Source organism: Anas acuta, chromosome 9, assembly GCF_963932015.1.
Source record: "Anas acuta chromosome 9, bAnaAcu1.1, whole genome shotgun sequence".
In the NCBI taxonomy this organism is placed as follows: domain Eukaryota; kingdom Metazoa; phylum Chordata; class Aves; order Anseriformes; family Anatidae; genus Anas; species Anas acuta.
In genome coordinates this window covers 10,956,678-10,976,217 of record NC_088987.1, presented here as the reverse complement: position 1 = coordinate 10,976,217, position 19,540 = coordinate 10,956,678, and the positions used below count along the sequence as shown (strand labels likewise).

General features: G+C 42.2%; 1 protein-coding gene across 23 annotated transcripts in view; it reads right to left on the bottom strand.

Moving 5' to 3' along the window:
• Nucleotides 1-1,098: 1,098 nt before the first annotated feature.
• The window catches only part of LPP (LIM domain containing preferred translocation partner in lipoma), a 381,405-nt gene continuing 362,963 nt past the window's right edge, over nucleotides 1,099-19,540 (bottom strand). For all 23 annotated transcript variants that reach the window (XM_068692525.1, XM_068692517.1, XM_068692524.1 and 20 more), the window contains 2 exons: nucleotides 18,118-18,238; nucleotides 1,099-16,088 (listed from right to left, as the gene is read on the bottom strand). In XM_068692525.1, the coding sequence (XP_068548626.1) occupies nucleotides 15,960-16,088; nucleotides 18,118-18,238 (250 nt within the window). In that variant the 3' untranslated portion in view covers nucleotides 1,099-15,959. The remainder of the gene's footprint in view (nucleotides 16,089-18,117; nucleotides 18,239-19,540) is intronic.

Genomic DNA, 19,540 nt, shown 5'->3' with positions numbered 1-19,540 from the left:
TGCCTTGGGATCTTTCTACAATGCTCTGAAAAACGGTTTTAAGAAAACTACCTTTGCTGATATGAATGCAGGAGACAGCATTCACCTCAGCTAACCCTTAAAGGCAAAAAAAACCCACACAGCCCCCTCTACAGAGCAACTAATCAAACACTTATTTAACAAAGGGATGACAGACCTTCTCCACAGGCTACAGAAGACTAGAGGGCCACCTCAGACATCAAATCTAACTTCCAGGCTGCTAAAGTTCATCGAGATGAATCCACCTGAAGATAGCCTGTATAGCTCCGCACAAAAGGAGATTTCTGAGAGCAAAAGGCTTTTATAAAAAGGTCCAAGGATAGAAAGCATAGGGAAACAGAAGCTAAAAAACAGGGTGCAGATATTTAACAAGTAAGAAGCAGCTTACCTGGAGACACACTGGATTCTCTGTCACTTGAAGCGTTTTGGTCAGGCAAAGCTCTCGATGAGGGTTTGGTGCTGTGCCAGTTGCTTTGCCTGGAGAGGTGAAGGTCAGGCTCTGCGATGAGCACTAGTATTTTTTTTTTTGAAGCAGATTGGACTGGATGAGGAACAACTCAGGTTATTTACTGCAGTGACAGCCTAGAAAAAACTTCCTAAAAGAGATACGCTTTGCAAACCACACTTCCTTCTACCCTCCCCGTAGTACTATGAATAATGCTCCTCCGTTCAGCTGCAAAGCAAGGCTTGGCTCTGCTGCCACCCCATCACAACTCAGCCTGGAGAATACTCGTGGGCAACCTCTGCACATTAACCCACCTCTGCAGATTACCTCATGGCTCAGGAATGGAGCGCTTTCTTCTGCAAAGGCACACGTTTGTAAGAACAGCCCCAAATTTGTACGAGACGGTCAGTACAAGCACAGGGGGTAGTCTCTTGTGACATATCTCTAGCATCCTTGCTTCACCCAACAGTGAAAAAGGCTCACTCTGGAATTAAGCCCGTTAAAGAGCCACACGGTGAAATTTTGAATGTGAAAGAGAAAGACAGAGGATATGAAGCATAATTGCAGGTGGAGGTTGGGAGAAAGTAAATACCATTCGACTTGAAAAAATAATTTCACACGCTAGCAAACAAAAATGAAATTTATAAGGAGTTTATTGGATTGGTAAAATGTAATAAAAAAGCATTTGTGATACTTCTTCTGCAAAGAAAAAAGGCATCTGGCGATTCTGCATATTTATTTTCCCTTACAAAACATTAGAAAAGCATAACTGATAAAATAAGGATAACAACTGAGAGAGCAGAGCAAAGAGGAAAATACATCTCAATATAATTGGATAATGCATAATAAAAATACAGAAAACACATGCTTAAAACAGCTTTCATTCTCTTACAGTAAAAAGTCATTTTACGTGTTGAATAAAAAATATACGCCGGTTGCTCTGAAAATTGCAGTTTAGAAGAGGTAACTAGCTGAGAACAAAATATATATATCTATATATATTTATAAATATAGAAAACGTGTATATGCTGTATCTGTCCTCAGAACAAACTGGAATAAATGGTTTTCAATTCATGAACACAAGTTACCAGAGAAAAAACTTCATATATTACCTAGCAGAGCGATCCTGTAAGGTGCTGATTGCATTTCCTGAGTGCCCTCAAAGCCCCGTGGAAGTAGTCAGTGAAGGAGCCGAGTGGCCTGGTGGGTTCAGTGAGCAGGGAGGGGACTCAGCCTCTCACAGGTGCATTCAGCAACTCGCAGGATTCATGAAAAACTCCAATGACAGCAGGATCGGGCCCCTCACAGACTTGGGTGCTGCTTGTGCTCAGCAAGGGGTAACGCTCCGGTAGCCCCATGCTCTGACAGACAGGAGACCAGTCCCAAAAGCTCAAGTAATGTTACTTCGTTAGGATCTAAAGGCACGGAGTTTGCAGCAGAAGGAATCCCTCGTACAGGGAATGCCTCCTCGCACCCCTCTCTTGCCCAGATAGTGATTCACATTTAAAGGAAGATGCTTCCCATACCACTGAGAGCCTCTGTCTGCTAACGGAGAACCAGGAGGGCGAGCAGCCACGCTCCCCTCCCAGCCGCACCAAAGGAAACAACACAAAACCCGCTCTACCTCAAGGGCTTAAACCAACAGCTACCAGAAAGCTGAAATACCATCTCAAACCTGGCCTGATCATCCACTACCCATTAATATCCAACCAGTAAACAACATCACCAGAGCAGACAGGCCTACAGCTGGCAGGAATAGGCCCAAGCATTAGCAGCAACAGAGGGCAAATACATTCCTGGGGGCATGCCCTCCTTGCAGTTTGGACTAGCTAAGCAGATCTCCCAGCCCATGAGGCATTTAGCCAAGAGGAATCTGTCTGGAATGACCCACACGTGGTTCAGACCCCCTGGTGTCAGCCCACAGGTAAAGTAAGTGTTAGAGATTAGGCTCTGAAATGCAACACATCTCTGCTGTTTGTTCTGAGCAGGAAGGTGCCCTTACCAACACTGCACCATCGGTACTCTGCCTCTCGATTCACTAACTGGGAGGAAGGCACCTGGAGGCTGCCCTCCAGGCTCTCTGGCAGTCCAGAATACAAACCACGGTGTGGGAAATCATAGGACCCTTAAGAAAGTTGAATTTTCACCAAGGCACATCCTATCTAGCAAGGTCAGGAGAAAATCCAAGCGTGAATTTGCTCTGTCCATACCTCGGACCAATTCTCAGTCCCCAGTCTGCAGAGGGACAACAGGGGTCATGGCGGTGCAGTCCCGAGCATCAAAGAATCAAAGCTTTCCCTTTACTGCATTTCCAATAAAGCTCGCATTTCCTCTCCATCTGTAGCTGGAAAAGAGCTTCCTAAAACAATTTTTTGGGGATTCAAAGTGAAAGCACATCAGCCTTTTTAACACAGTAGCACCAGTCAAACACCCAGCCTTTGGTTCAACCTTTGAATTTTCTCTTCTAGCATCATACAAAAATGTGGATAACGGAGAGCTTATAAAAGCCAATATTAAGCATATAAAATCTCCAGATATCAATGATTCTGGAGCTCTGACAAGATTAAAATGTTGAAGGAGATACACCCAAGTACCTCCACTGCTGAACAGTTGTCTCCCAGACAAGGTGGTGCAGTAAACAAGACAACAAGCTTTGCTCATCCCAATGGAGAACAAACAGATGGTCAAAATTAACCGCCTGTTGCTTCTGTTCTGTATCATTCCTATGGTTTTCATCCCTGCTTGGCACTGGGGTTATTTCTCTGCTGCCCATGAATGACTACCACAGGTCTCTGAAAAGGCACATTGTGAAGAAAGCTGAATATATTTTTTGTAAAGGCAACTCAATTAATAATAACCTACTCCCCATCTCCCTGGTTGTGCTGCTTAGATGCTTGTCAGGTGCTTGGCTACTTGGCCATTGGGCACATTAGAAATACTACTTCTATACGGATAGATCAAAGAACTAGATCAGACTCAAAGGACAAGGCAGAAAACATCCCTTTGCCCAAGCGGAATCGGCTTCCTACCCATACAGAGCTGTCAGGGACGCGCTGGCAGATGCGAAGCAGTGCCTCAGTTCTGTGCTTTCAGCGGGTACCACCTCAAATTGAAACAAACCACAACCTCTGGCTGTGCATTTCAGTAACGCTGCTCGTCTCACACAGCCCTGAATGAAACGTTAGCACAAAGGCAGCCTAATTGGAGCAGGATCCCCCTCCCCTTCCCTGCAAATCTGAATCACTGCACAGCTAACAGCAGAGAGAAAACACCTGTTTCTGGCAAAATACCTGCACTACAAAGACAGGATCAAGCCCTAGGCTGGCTGCAGACTCACCACAGGGAGCAGCTCTGGATGCGGAGAGGATGAGGTGGGCCTTGGTTCATCAGGAGGATTTCCTCACCCCTAGATCTGCAGGGAACAGGCTACGGCAGTGTGGAAAGCCGGAGCAAACATCTGCCGAAGAGGTGCTGGGCTCTAGTTTAGGCAACATGCCAGAGGGCGGCTTTTTTCTCATTCTTGATTGAGCAGCTGCCACCAAGGAAGAGTATAAAAGCAATGAGGAACTACAGTGAATGCCCATCTCCCTTTCGTTTTGAAATCCGAGCACTTTCCCAAATGAAGGCATTCCTCCCACATAGACTTCATATTTGGAAAACTTCCCTGTATCAGAACTGGAAAATATTCTGATTGCATCTTCTAGTCCTAAAATCTGGGTGTGCTTTCCTAAAGAGTTCCTAACTTTGTTCTAATTCAGTGCCCAAAACAAAATGGACCATGTAAGGACCAGATCAAGCCTAGGATACAGCTAGCAAATGAATTAAAGAAAAAAAAAAAAAAAAGATCACTAAAGAGCACTTGGTCCTGACTACCAGAAATGCTGAAGAAGCAAAGCTTCTGTACAACAAAATTAGCACAAAAAGCTGAAACTTAGCCACTAAAAAAAAGAAAAAGAGCAATTATACCCTTTAGTTTTTGCCATGTTTATTATTTTCACCTCTCTGCTCCCAGATGAAATGGGGCTGGTCAGTTCTCTTTCCTATTCAAGCCGGCCTTGCTCTTTGGGCTGTCCCACTGCTGGCACGGAGCTGCAGGGACACGACTTCCCGCACCTCGGGGGAATGCTGAAGTTGGGCTATTTTTTAAACATCAAACTATTCCTGTTCAACATACACTCTGCTTCCATAAATAAAACAAGCATCCGAGTCTTTAAACAAGTGGACTGACCCTTTATAGTTTCACAACAATGTTTTAAACCTGGGGTAGGCGGGATGGGAATGGGAATACATTTTCCTACTTAGGGCAAATAATGAGGAAACCTACATTTCTGGGTACAAAATACTGGGTAATAACAAATCAGAGGGCTGTTGCTGAGCCCGTTCTGCCAGCCAGCCCCTGTGAGAAAAAAAACAGTAAGAAAGGATTTTTTATTTTTTTTTTAACCGATGAACTTAGAATGAAAAGAGGGGCAACACGCAGGAAGGGAAGAGGAAGCCAGGTACATGGCATGGAAATGACTTGCCTGGAGCAAGAACACAAGCAGGCAGAAAAACGGCAAATATAACCTGTCCCCTTATTCCCTCCAGCCTTGTTCCCCAAAACTAGTCTGGGAACAAACGGTGGGAAGAGGAGGGGGGAGCAGCAGCCTGAGCAGGGCAGATGCTCCAGTTTAAAGCGTATCTTCCCGAAGAGGAACCGAGGCTGGGGGCAGGGGAGATGGCTATTATTAATGTCCTTCCGTATATAGCAAAGCAGACATCCTGCATAATGGCAACACAATACATCAATAATAGCCCAAGAATAGCTTCCTACCGTTTTTTTCCCCTGACAGTTAGAAACATAAAGAGAAAAATCAAGCTGCTGAGATAAATAGCTGAGTCTCCACCCCCACCTCAAATTGCCTTGGCATATTTTAAGAGATAAATGGTTCTATGAGAAATTTAAATAGCTTTCTCTTTTCTTTTTTGGCAGCTGCAAGAACTGGGTCAGGTGTAGAAATTATTAATTTTGAAGCCTGAAAAACCCATGTTTGAAAGTAAGTTTTTTTTTTTTCCTTTAAAGCATCAACTTTCTTAGAAGTAGAGTTAGAAAAAATTAAAAAATAATTGTGCTTTTTTTTTTAATAAGTCATACCAAAAATAATTAAATAACAGTGCAAGCTGCAGAAAAGGGACGATTTGCATAACGCTTTAATGGACATTAAATGTATCCATAGTGGGTTGTTAATATTTTTTGCATAGAATAACAGTGTTTGCACAATGGCTTTTGTTCCTCTTGATCAAACATAGCGCTGGGAATATGGCTTGAAGAAAAAGACTGGGCGACACCCCTCTCAAGTTCTACCCTAACTCGAGAACACATTTTAAAAGATAGAAGAGACTGCTGTGGGAGTGACCAGCACCAAGGACTTTCACAAGGAGCCCGTTTCCTCATTGCCTGGCCTCAGGACTGACACGCCAGGGAGCTGACCTGCTTGAGGCTTGCTTGCTGGTGCTCAGTGCTGGTGAACCTGGTGCTGATCCAAGGGCAAATCGCTGCCTTCGACTTCCACTCAGGTTACTGTTGTTTTACATCGATATCAGCATTTGTAGCTCAGCTACTCTGCATGCTGCCAAAAGCCATCACCCTCCTTGTGCCATATCTGGAAGGATCTCTTTGCACCTGTAAAATCCTGAATCTTACAGAAAAGAAAGGCGAAATCCTGTAGAAACTGCTCGGAGCAAAGAAATACTGATATATAAACTCCCTCGCAGGGTAGTACACTAGTTAAGACCTGTAAAAGGTTCAAGTTTCCAGTCCTACAAAGGCTCCAAGATCTCTAAAGATACACAGCTGGCGCACAGCCCGCTCCCCTTGCTACATGCCTGGTAAAAATCTCTCTTCTGTGTCCCAAAGCAGGCAGATACGTGAGGAGGAGGAGGATGCCTCATTGCTGGATCTCCGCAGTGCTCGCAGCTTGTGCTGTTCTTCCCTTAGCGGCCAATCAAAAATTTAAAAGGTGACAAAGACACATGTAAATAGAACTGCAGTGCCTAGAAAGTCAGAGCACAGATAGGATCAGAAGACAGACTGTAATTACAGGCCCTGCTACTTATTACATAGGCCAGTTGTGTTACATGAGCCTTCTGTGGAAACTTCCTGTGTAATTAATAAAGGAGAAACAAAATACTTTTGCAATCACTTTTCTAGATTTCACTGTGGGGGTCCAATCCTGCCATCCTGGATTAGCTCTAATCATAGTCAATCTTTCTCTGCATAAACTGAAGGCATCTGTTCTGTAAGACGTGGAAAAAAAAAAAGAAAAAAAAACTTATTGCAAACCTACACCACGCAATCAAGAAGGAAAGGAAATCGATCCTGAAAACCCCCACCCAGATTGTAATCTGACAATGTTTTCAAGACATCTGGCAAAAAAAGGAGAAGAAAGAAGAATGTTATGAAATATTTAAAACCCTACTTCTGTCAGGAATACATGAGAGGGGAAAGGTGAATTTGAAAAGGCTGCATTATTTTTAAGCCAAAAATGAAAGCACCACTGTTTGCATAGGAGCATGAGATGCTCTTGGCCCAAGCCAGAGCTGTCCTGAGAAAATGTACCAGGCACTGATTTAACAGGGGCTGGCATGACGAAGTCCAGGCTGCCTATGAACAGGGCCAAAGAAGCTGTCCTGCACACCACAGCATGCACCACGGGACTTCAAGAGTAAGGCAAACGAGAGCGTTGATAACACGGTAAAATATCTGAGTGTACACAGCCCATCACTGCTCCTCATCTAAAGCTTCAATCAGATTTTCAACAGAGATGAGAAGCAGATCCAAGGAAGGATTTCTCCTAAAAACATTCCTCTTACTGCTGAGATTCTTACTAAATACCCAAGGATGGGCAAACTGCCCTGCGAGATCTGAGATACGCCGAGTGGCACTTTGCTGTGTTCCTGCATCTAGGATCTTGCCCTCTCTGCTTGCAAATCCCTACCAGCATGAAGCACCTCCCCAGAAAGATCTTAGGCAGGCCTGACCGCTGGGCTGACCAACCTGCACCACCACAAGGAGGCCCAGGATGAGGCTGTACGTGCCCAGCTGTCATCAGGAGGGGAGCAATGAAGCAGTCAGAGGTGCAGGAGTTAGGATGCTCAGCAGCGCCTTTGCCTTGATTACATCCACCTGCCTGCAGGACAGTTCCTGTAGAAACCATAAAAGACTTCAGGACAAGCGCTGGGCATACAAATGGGATCAAAACAGTCCTGATAAGCTGAAACAAAAGACACTTTGGAACAAAACTGGCACGGCCACAATCCCCACAACGCTTGTGTAAGACAGCAAGAAAGAACGCCTAGAACGTATTTATCAAAAGCCATTTTATGCAGATTTTTCCTTCTGAATATTTACGATGTGGTGAATATTAAACTTCAGAGATTCTTAATACGTTCCAAAGCCCCGTGGACCTTTGAAATGCTAGCTCATCAATATGCAACATCTAATCTTGTCAAAAAAAAAAAAAGAAGGGAAAAAGAAAAGCTATTCATCCTTTGCTCATAGAGGTTACAGAAAGAATCCCAAGGAAAAAAAGAAAAAAAAAAAAAAACACAAAAAAAAAACAAACTTCCAGCATCTTATGCAATAGGTTAAATTTGCACTGGTTGGGAAAGTTTCACTTTCTGCAAGGAAAAGGGAAAGTGCCTGTATGTGCGTTGCTGCTGGAAGCTTCTTCTAAAGTGTGAGGCTGAAACTGTGTAGCTGGATTACAGTAAGTAGTTTATTAAGAAACCAAGGCTTGTGGCTTTGCATCCTGTTTCAGTCAAATGTAGTCTCAGGATCCCCCCTCCACAGGCCAGCAGACAGTGCGCCACCTAAAAACCCATTCTTGTCCAAAACACTGTGGTTAAAATGGCTTTGCTTGTTTATAAAGTTTAGTGTTTCGTATCGCTTGCATCTGACCTTCAGCAGAAAGAAAAGCTCAGTTAAATTGTGCAAATATGTACCAAATGGGAGCAAGGGAAAGCGGCCAAAAATGCTGCATGAGCTTTTGCAGGGCTGCAGCCTTTTAGGAGCACCAGTGAGATGAACTGGATGAGAGGCCAAATTGATTTAGGCTCCAGGCAGGGGCTTTAAAACACCATGACATCCAAATTCACAAAGAAAATGTTCTGTTACTGCAACCCCAAATTTCCTGCACATGAAAACACTGTTTTCTTTCATCTTTGGGAGATGCTCGTTCTGTAATCCGACATTTAAAAATGAACAAACAAACAGGAGTCAGCTGACAAAGGATTCTTGCTGGTGAATGGAAGTAGGTCACCGAGTGTTCTGCCTTTACAGTCTGGCTTAATATTAGTGTCGTACACAACACAGTAACAAAACTGCGCTGGAGACAGGGAAAGGACTCTGATTTTGTCTTTTCTATGAAAATTAGCATTAACATTCTGCATTAACGTGCAATGCCTCCCCAGTACCCGATATCTGGATAATTAAAAAACAAAAACACAAAGCAAACCACACACTAAATTAAACAACAACAAAAAACCCTTGCAGGTCAGCCTGCATTTAAAGACATCTAAGTATGAGTAATCGGGCAGAGAGGAATTTTCCTGAAGGAACATAAAAGAAAATGAAAGCTCCACATACAAGACCAAATAAAATCTTCTGTCTCTCACGAATGCAAATGTTGGCTGCCCTTTTACACAAACATATTAAAGGAATAAAACTGGAGGAAAAGAAATAAAAGAGGGAAAACTAATAAATTCATTTTTGGAGAAAAAATACTTAAAAACAAACTATCCTTCAAACAAATTTCTTCATGATAAGTCCCTGCAATCATGTGGTTCTAAATTACATGGTTAAATATGACTGAAAAAGTAAGGCACAATTTCACAATCATTTTAAAAGCAATAATTATAATCATTTTCTTTGATATCCATATGGCAGGCCACTGATACTATGGATGCGCAAAACTACTTGATTAAAGATCTGGAAAAGTTTTTCCGACTACTAGCTAAGCCTTGCAATACCTCTGTGAAGTAAGTAACATACCATCTTCACTACAAGGACTAGAGCATATTGAGCAAATGGAAAAAGAGGGTAAGATTGCCACTCGTGGGCAAAAGGGAGGGCAGAGACAAAAAGCAAAGAGCCCCCAAGCACCACATTCCCAGCGAGGGATGTTAACCCCTGGAAATGTAAAGGTAATGACACCCCTGGGCCTTTTGTTTCCTTCCTCATTTTCTAAAAGACCTATGTGTAATGAGAAATGTAGACAAACACCAAAATGGGAAAAAAAAAGAGTTTGGACTAAGAGCTCTTGATATCAGCGATCAGCCCATGGGGTAGTTGCCTACACACGTAACGTGAACCCAAAAGAGACCAGGAACACACAGCCAGGAACAAAGCCCAGTGGGTATAAGAAGCAGTGCTTAATATTTCAGCCTAAATATTTCTTAGTTGTAGCCCCACGACCACCTTATGTGTGCATGTGAATCCATATGCCAGAGTGCTCTGCAGGTGTTTGAGTTTAGTGTTTGCAAATCACAGCAAAGAACCTGCAAGCTGAAATGAGAGCTGTTCCCCAAAGGCCATCAGGAAACCTACCGAGCTTATGGCTGACTCTTGGGTTTTTAGATGTCAGGAGAACTTTATAATTTCACAAGTGTTAAGTTTTCTCTCTCTCACAGCACTCGGAAGCACCAAATGCCAGACAGGCAATTGACTGTTGCAAATTCTAACTTGAAATGTTGAGGAAGGCAGGTAATATTTCTAGAAATGTTTCAGGAGAAATGCCATTCCCAAGCCCAGAATGGTGATGAGGCTCAGTCGTACCTCTTGATCTTCATGGCAGCTGCAATAACGTGCTTATATTTTCACTGATTTTAAGGAAAAAAAAATGCAATTGCCACATAAAAAGTTACAGGCACTCTCCATAGCCAGCCAGTCCATGGCTTTAAGAAAAACAAACTCAACAGAAGTAATGCTGTTATTTTAAGAAGAGTCACATTATTTGGATTGTTCTGGCAAAGGAAACAGGGACTTCAAAGTTAGCAAAGCTAGTCAAAAATAGGGGGTAAAATACCTTGTGAAAAGTTTCAAAGCTTTTTTTCTTAAAATTTTACTTTACCAGGCCTAATACTGAATCATTTTTCAAGAACACGTGCTTTAAAAAATAAAAAAAGATAAAAAAATATTTATCCAAAAAAGTTTTCAAAACCATTACAGAAACTTAAATTTACCAGCAGAAGAAACCCAAGAACTACAAAAAAAAACGAGGGAGACATGGGTTTTTGACAAATGAAAATATTTGTTAACAACTCTGAAATCTACTTAGATAAAAATTCAATATGGTTTTAATTATAACAGCAAGAAAAACTGTTGTGGATAACACTGAAAAGAGAATATCTCATTAAAAAAAAAAAAAACGGCACTTCTGACATCACATAATTTAGTGTAAAAATTGTGACCAGCTCTAACTGGAAATAGTGTTCTCACTCACAGCTCTCTTAATTTGTACATTACTAACCTCCAGATAATTCTGAGTAGTTCCTGCTATCCTTTGGCAACAAACCCTCAATTACCATCACTAGTGTTTTCTCCTGGGAATTTCACCACAGCGAGATTCTTCAGCACATCTCTCTGCTAGCCCTGACTTACAGTATTGAAATCTATATCAAGTGTAGCCAGCACAACTCTGGGAACAAATAGCAAATCAACGTGACGAACCGACTGCAGGAAACAGATATCAATAAAAAAACAGTTAAAAACTCAAATCCTTTCTCAGCCAAGGCATCAGGTGTCTAACACAGTTACTGAAGAAGGTGAAGCCAGAGGATTTCCCCCACAGACCGCCTCTGGGGGTCCTGTTAGCCTACTTTTGTTGGACTGTCTCAAAATCAAAAGGATCAATACCATAAAACCAACATTTATCAGGCCTAGGCTAGGCTTGGCTCATCACGGCCTAGCAGGAAGGAGCAGTCTCAAAGAGACTTCAGTATGATTTGTTGCATATTCTCCTCAACTGCCACCAATTCTCTACAAAAACACCTTTTCCTCATTCTTCTCAGCCACATTTTGCCAGTAGGCAGAAAGTCAACTTGAGGCCTGTGTCTCAGGGAAGCCTTGCTCCTGCCGTCAGGCTGAGCACTAGTTTGCAGAGTTGACTCTGATAAACACTTTGCTACTCCCACACCTCTATGATGAAGTCATTACCCGAGTGTTTCGCAGCTGTGATAAAAATCTAAACTAAAATATTAAAAAAAAACAAAAACAAAAACAAAAGTAAAGGTGCATTATCTGATATGCTAAAGCCACAGTGTTGCTTTCTGCTTTTAAAAGCAACGCTCAGGCAATGATTAAGATAAGTGACAAAAAAAACCATCACATTCATAAAATACTAGTGTTAGCCTTGGGGAAATGCTTAAGGATTGGGCTGTAACCAAGGCAACCCAATCTTTTGGAGAAAGTTTAAGTAGACACTAAAAGCCATGGTTCAAAGACACAGTAAATCTGGCTGTAGGGCTACTTATGACATAGGGAAAGTGCCACAGCCACCTGACACTAAGCAGAGATCTTATAATAACTCACCCCCCCATTGTCCACATGCTGCATTGGGTCATCTCCTGTTTGCCCTCCTCCAGGCAGCATGAGGGCGACGCAGGAGCTGCATCGTGTGTTCAAGCTCATTTGACAGAAATTTGTGCCCATATCCTACCCAACTTGAATCTGCCTGACTGGGCAATACAGAATCAGTCTGGTATTAATGACTGTACACCCATGGCTTATGTCACACTATGCAATGGCTTTAAGCCCATGCTTAAACAAACTCCGTGGACTTAAGCATTTTGCTAAATTAGAACCTGATCCTGGCCCCTCTTGGGCCCTATCTGGCCACACAAATCACGGGATCAGGCTCTACTCACCAACAAATGCTCAAAAAAGCCAAAGCAGCATAAGCAAAACCTCTGTAGACTCAAACAGATGTATGTGATCTTCCAAATCTTTCTGAAAGGAACAGTTTAGACGTTACCACAGGCACAAACAAAGTGATTTTTATCATGGCTAAGAAGTGCACCTTAAAAAAAGCAAGGCCTCTTTGGCAAAATAAAGTCTTTCTTTGGAACAGATAAGTCAGGTTATATTACAAATACGCGATAAATATTGTGATGTAGCAATATCCCAGGGGTTCTTAATTACAGTGCAAGTGAGATAAGTCCACCAACATTTCCTAATTAAACCCTGATGCATCAGAGGGGAGATTTCCATACACAGGTGGGTGATGAGACCCTCAGTACATACATGTCTATATACACATACACATACATATATGCACTACCTTTCAAATATATTTATAGCTATTTTAGAAGCCAAAAGAACGTTCATACAGAAAATGAAAATAAGCTTTTTGGACACTCACTCCTTCCAACAGGCAGATGGCTTTGGTGTTTCAGAAGTGAAAACAAAAGCACGACAGTACGTTTGTCCAGATATATCAGGTACAGAAATTAGCCACAGTACCTCATATAACACTGCCCAATCTTTGTCAACTGCTTTCCATCCATGGGGTATTTAATGCGTGAAAAGTTTGGCTCTCACCTCCCTGCACACCGGCCCAACTCACCACAGCACCCTAATAACACAGAGATTCAGATCTAGACCTCCTGGCTGGCCCTTAGCTTTTAAATGGGCTGGAATCCCAAACCTACATACCAGCAAACTTCTCTGGAAAGAGAAAACAGAACTCCAAAAACAGTAGTTTGGGCCAATCTGTGATTAGTTTAATTCCCATAGCATCCCTGGGAAGTTGTAAAGAAACCTCGTGCAGAAGATGAGAAGCCATATGACTTGCTCCAAGTCCAGCCTATGGCAGAGCCATAAAAGCCCAAAGGGCTCTGGACTTCAGTCCTCCTGTGTCGTGCCTGCCTGCAGCCTGTGGCCAAATTAGCTCATTTCCATCAGTTACCCCACTGTTATTTCTGAGAGTCTCATCAGCCACCTGATTTAACACTAACAAGAAGGACGTTCAGAGCTATGTTTGTAGTCTGATGAATGGCTTCTTCTCTGCATGCTTGCAGAAATGTAAAATCCTCTGCAGGCATACAACAGCGTTAGCAATCCCAACTCTGAACTCCGGTGTTTTTGTGGGGTTAATTCAAACTGGATTTGCTCTATAGTTGCCAGGGTTTTTGACCGGTGGTGGTGGGGACTGCCTGTAAAGAAGCGAGCTCAGAAGTATCTTACGTGCCATGGTTCAGGGAGCAGGAGCCCAGATGGAATCTGGCAGAAGCCACAGTGCAAAAAAGTCTGTTAATGTATAAGGCAGTAAAATTCTTGAAGGCCAGGGTAGAAATCTAGTATAAAAAGGCAAACTGCTTCTGCACAGTCACTACAGTGGAGAACGATTTCTATTGCTTAACGATGCCACCCTTCTACAAAGAAGGATTCATTTTGAGCTGTGAATTTTGGGAGTCTTCCCTGACACCAATGCAGCTTGCCAAAATACAGAAATACCTATCTGAAACCTCTGTTCCTTACACAGTTTATATTTGAATTTACTGTATACGGCTAAAGCTATTACAGTTCACAGTGTTCTTCCATAAAGGTTAGTGCTAAACTGAAAGGAAATGCACCATTTGCCGGAGCTGCAGTGAGTATATCAATTTTTTCTTCTTTGTTTCTTACCAGCCCAGCTCATCTAACTTTCCTTTTTTTCCAGCATTAGTAGGTATAATTATATCAGGCTTCTGTTATAGAGATTAAAGATGAAAGCACCACATTCTCATTGCTTTTCAGTGGGTGCATGAAAAAAATTTCTTGTAACACTGTTGAAAAGTGCCAGTTTGTCACTAATATGGTCAATCAGCCTGCAACTGTTTCAGTTCTGCTTCTTAATTTGTTAAGTGCAAAGAAAGGTATTCTCTTTGATTACATCTGCAAATAAGATATTAATGTCAATTCAGTGATACGAAAATTACTCCCTCACTATGTAATTTGCACCTGAGTTATTATGGGTTTCATGAACAAGAATATTACAGCTGCTCAGAGCGAGCTGCAAATTTATTATTTTTTTAATTAACAAAACAACAAAAAACACAAAAACTCCAGCAACACGAGGGAAAAAAAAAGGTTATCTGTGCCCAGCTTTTTATTTACCTTGGCATTTGTATTAACTCTGGACAGAAGATGAAAGTGCTGCTCCTGGCCCAACACTCTTCTGCAATGACATTTTACCAGTGAGGAGTAATAAGTGGCTGGGATTAAAATGAAAGAAAAAATGCTTGCTTTTTGGGTTGGCACAGAGAACAGTTTAACACCTTCTTTAACTTTTTTAAGATAAAAACTGAACAACTGCATGTATTTAGAAAGGTTCTTTTGCCGTTGTTGAAATAAGATACCTTTTTTAATGAGAACTCCAGATTGTGCACGTTACCATCAGAGAAACATCTATCCCAAGGCCTGATTCAATCCCTGTTACAGCTGAAGAAAAATCCTCCCCCCTGCAATAAACAACGGAACGAGACTGCACTGCTAAATATCTACCCAGAAACCAGCACTGACATTGGTCCCACTATAATGAGTGGCATAAGATTTTTTTGAGCATCGCTTTCTGCACTGCAGTTCTATGTAGTTTGTTTGTTTTTTTTTTTTATTATAAACAACTGGGATTTTAAGAAAGTGTTTCCAGCCCCAGATCCTTAAAAGACCTTCTCAATGGACATGATTGACTTATACCTCTAGTAAATCAAAAGCACATTGTGTGTGTTTGTGTGTGTGTGTAGTGTATTCAAGCTTATGTCTTTCTGTGATTGCTCATTTTGTGAATCGGAAGCTTCACTAATGAATAAGTTTATGCAATAGCAAAATATAATTTCATAAGAAAAAGAAAAAAACCCTATAGAACTGGAAGGGAATGGAGACAAGTAAGGGCCTAAGACAAAAGATACAGACAACAAATCTGTGTCCCAAAAATACAAGGTCACATCTACACTCTTAGGTGCAGCATGGCTGAAGTTGTATTGTTTGTGATGTAATGAGAGGAGCACTGGTCCTACTCTCATACTGGTTTCACACCTTCTGTGACAGTGGAGCTACTTCTGCTGTGACCCAGATCCTATTAAAGTCAAAGAGAAGCTCCCCTGTCTTCAGTGAGAGCTGATCAAGTTTTCAAAATGACTTAGGAGAAGGGTCTAGCTCAGCCACCTTTCACCAGTTCAGACCTCCTTCTGCAGGCAGATAACTTAGGTGTTATCACCACTTGTCGCCATCAACTGCAGAGACAGCTGGTGGTCTGACTTACCACCCTCCTGGGGAATCATGTCTAAATTAGGTGCCTACTGCAGGCAGTCTGAACATGGCCTGAAGAACTGCCCTCTTGCTCCAAGGCCTTCCAGTTTTACTTTTTTTTTTTTTTTTTTTTTTTTTAAACAGAGTTTCAGACCCTAGGCTGGAAAGAAATCATGCAAAGCTTGTGCAATTCCCCCAAGAAGGCATCCTGGGGAGGGTCACAGTTGATACTCAGAGATCAGTGCTGGCCTTGGCAGTCAGAGCCTGGATCCGAGCCGAGTTGCAGGTCTTGCAAAGGATGTGCCCGTCCAGAGGGTAACAGCCCTGATTGTCCCCTTCAGACAGGAGGCCTCCGCAGTCCTAGGGAACAAGCAAACAGCAAGAGCAAAGTAAATAAGAAATAAGAACAAGATTAAGCGAAGAATCTATTAGTCAAAGAAGCTCTCTCCTCACTCTCCACCTTGTAACATGATCCAGCCTGAGTCAGCGTAACACAGAAGCTGAGGTACGTGATGTCTTTCATGATTAAGCCATTTCCTGATAAGAGACAATGCTGCAGAGAAGATGGGTTCCCAAGCTCTCTGCTGAATTTAATCCAATTGAAAATAAAAGGAGATTATTCCCTTCACATTTCTGAGGAAGGAAAGGTCTTCGCATTGAAGAAAACATCAAACTTAAGCACATATTTAATAATGCAAAAAAAGATAAAAAAGGAAGCATCCTCAGGAAGGAAGTTCGGTACTAATATCTGACTACAGGTAATCTCCTTTGGAAGAGTTAATGCCACAAAGCTATAGCATCCTTTCCAGGGTGACAGCTAAGCAAACTCCCTGCCTGTCTCCCATGACCAGAACTGCCACCTGTGTTTGTATTGCTGTTGGTGCAAAAGGGTGTGCCTGAGAGGAGGATTTCGCTGAGACAGGAACAGTAGAAACCCCCAAAAAAAGGCCCAAGCCCTGCCCCAGAGAAGTCTATCTGTATATTTCCAGGCTGACTTAAGTATAGCTACTAGGAAGACTGGAAATTACTCCTCATGGTGTGATCACGCAGTCATCATTTGGGCAAGGACTGCTGATGGCCATGCCTCTTCAAGATAAATCTGTGTTTGTAAATACACCTGGCAAGCAAGTGGTAGAAAAAGGAATGTAACTATTGCTTCACTTGAGATAGCTGAGGCACGTGGAGGCAAATGCCAAAACACAGAAAGATTTTCAGAGATTACAAAAGACTTCTGTACCTCACTGATTTGGGAGTCTAGCTCTCATCTTTATTGTCTTACTGACATGCAGTGCCTGTAGGAAGACTTGCATTATGCAGAGATCATAGTGCAGCAATCTCTGGAACAGCAAATCCACATGAACACTTCAGGTCAAGCCCACAGTGGTTCAGTTGCCCATGAGAAGATGCTCCAAGCTAATAATGTACCGTTCTGGGACCTACGATGGATTTCATGGGGCCACGTGTCTGTCCTCAGTTCTCCACTGCACCTACTTCTGACATCCATGTATGAAGCCCAGGTATCTCAACAGCCAGCGTGAAGAAATGCTGTATGATGAATTAGACTCTGCAAAATTTAGCGTACGAATGCCCCAATGCCTTACTAAAACTAGGCCTAAGTAATGGGCTGAACCCCGGATGCCAGTGTCAGACTGAGAAGTGAACCAGATGCCTCAAGTCTCAGCTAAGACCTTTAAGCCAGAGTCCATCCTTCTTTCCAGTTGGATATTAAAACCTGCAACTGCGATAAGAAATACGTTTGGTCTCATTTTCTTACCCTGCCATCTGGCTGATATATTATCCAGCAAGTAACACTTGCATTGAGGAATTCTTGAAGGTTCTCTAACACAGCTGTTCTCACATGTTAATTGCTTTAAGGTGATTTTTCTTCTGTCTTCAGATTCTTACCATCAAAATTATATGAAGTGTGTAATGAAACTTAACAGGAAAGTAGCACAAAAAGCATTGCACTGAACAAGAATGATCATGTTTATGTGTCCATTAAAATTCTTCAACCCAGAGCCATATGTTGAGTTTCCTGTACAATCTTGCTCAAATTCTAACACACATTAGCTTTCATTTTAAGAACATAAACATGAGCAACGTTTGTGTCCAAGCTATAATTTATGATGCTCTCAAATATTAAGCTCTAATTAACTGAGTCACATTCTCTTGCTCTCCTAATGAACCTGTTATGAATAAGGGACCTGATTTTCTTCTCATTTGCGCTGATATAAATGAGGAAAAATTCCTTGCATGCTGGAGTCAATGAAGTAATTTGATTGTAGAGCCAGTGTTACAATAGGGTATGCCTGTCGTGTTTATAGCATGAGGCAGCAATGAAATTATACCAGCCTTTCCTTTCTCTCCTTCTTGTGATTAGAATACTAACCTCACACCGGTAGCACTGGACATGGAAGTCACGATCCAAGGCGACAATGCGGACAGTCTCCTCTTGTCCTGGGGCCGGCATGATGGGCTCCTTACACACTGAACATCTTGGTGCAAATTTCCTGAAGAAAGAAGAGACGGCCCCAGTTATTCTTAAGCTCAGAGCAAAAGTTTTTGCTAACTGCACCAGGAAGGCAGAAATGTGTGCCTGTGTATAAATGGCATATGCACGTGCAGACATCACATTTTGCAGCTTTGCACAGCTGCCTCCTTGGAAAGAAGGCAGGAAGGAGCACTTTCATCTTACAATGCAATTTCAGGCTTGCAGAGTATTAAAGAGCATCTTGCAGACTTTTAGGAAAGGTCTTAAAGAACACCTGACAGTCAGCAAAACATATTTTACCTGCTCTAATTAACAACTGAAGTATCTGTTGAGTCACCCATGACCGTGACACCAATGCACTGTCACAATGCTTACGCTCAACCCTCAACCTAACTCTAAGTAAGTTCATCCAGTTCCTAAGGTTAGAAAGATGAGCAGGATCTGCTCCAAAAGCATCTCTTGGAAAAAATAAAAATCAAATATTAAAAACAGGCAATTGGTGAAACAGACCCTTGGTAAAAGAGGCAAAACAAGCCTTTTATTTTCCCACCTTATATTGTCCACTGCATAAGTTTCTGGTTATTTCATGTATGTTCTGGTTTTGCTCCCCCATCTGCCCATGACAAGGGTTGATCTCTGCTCCCAGGCAGGTGGGTGTGCACGGGAACATTTAGCCTGTGGCAAATAATTACTTGCTGTTTTGGTTCAAAACATATTGGTACCAATTCTCCGGCTGCAAATTCTCTGCTCAGAAAAAAGAAACTTAGACCTACAGAATCTGCTGCCTTTAATGAGAGACAGGGTCATGGGCTATGGAGTGACAGAGGGCAATGCTTATAGCAAACATCAGAACACAAGGAGATCAAAGACCCTTCTCCTCTGAAATATCTAGGAAAGATTGACTTTGCCACCCAGCCTGTCACATGAACCACCCCAGAATTAACTAGCTTAAAAAAAAAAATCTATCTGTACTAGGAATAAAGAAAAATATTAATTTCACTGGCAGCAGATGAAAGATGTCTGTGTAGCTGCGATCTAACGGAAAAATGAATTAAACAGTGGCGATAGCGAGCACTCTGAAAAATAACTTAAATGGATCAGGATATGACCGGAGCTGTAATCGCAGTTAATTATATGCTGCTTCATGCAGGCGCTTCCTTGTGCCATTTAGCTCAAATGCAGTGCTTAAAAATACTTCAACATTTTGCTGTCCAGGCCACTGCGGGTAATTCATTATGAGCCAAATATTAACTTCAGGGGCCCAGAAATGACTCTTGCAGATTTCAAGGGAAGTGGATGTGCTCCTGGGGGCTCCAAGCTC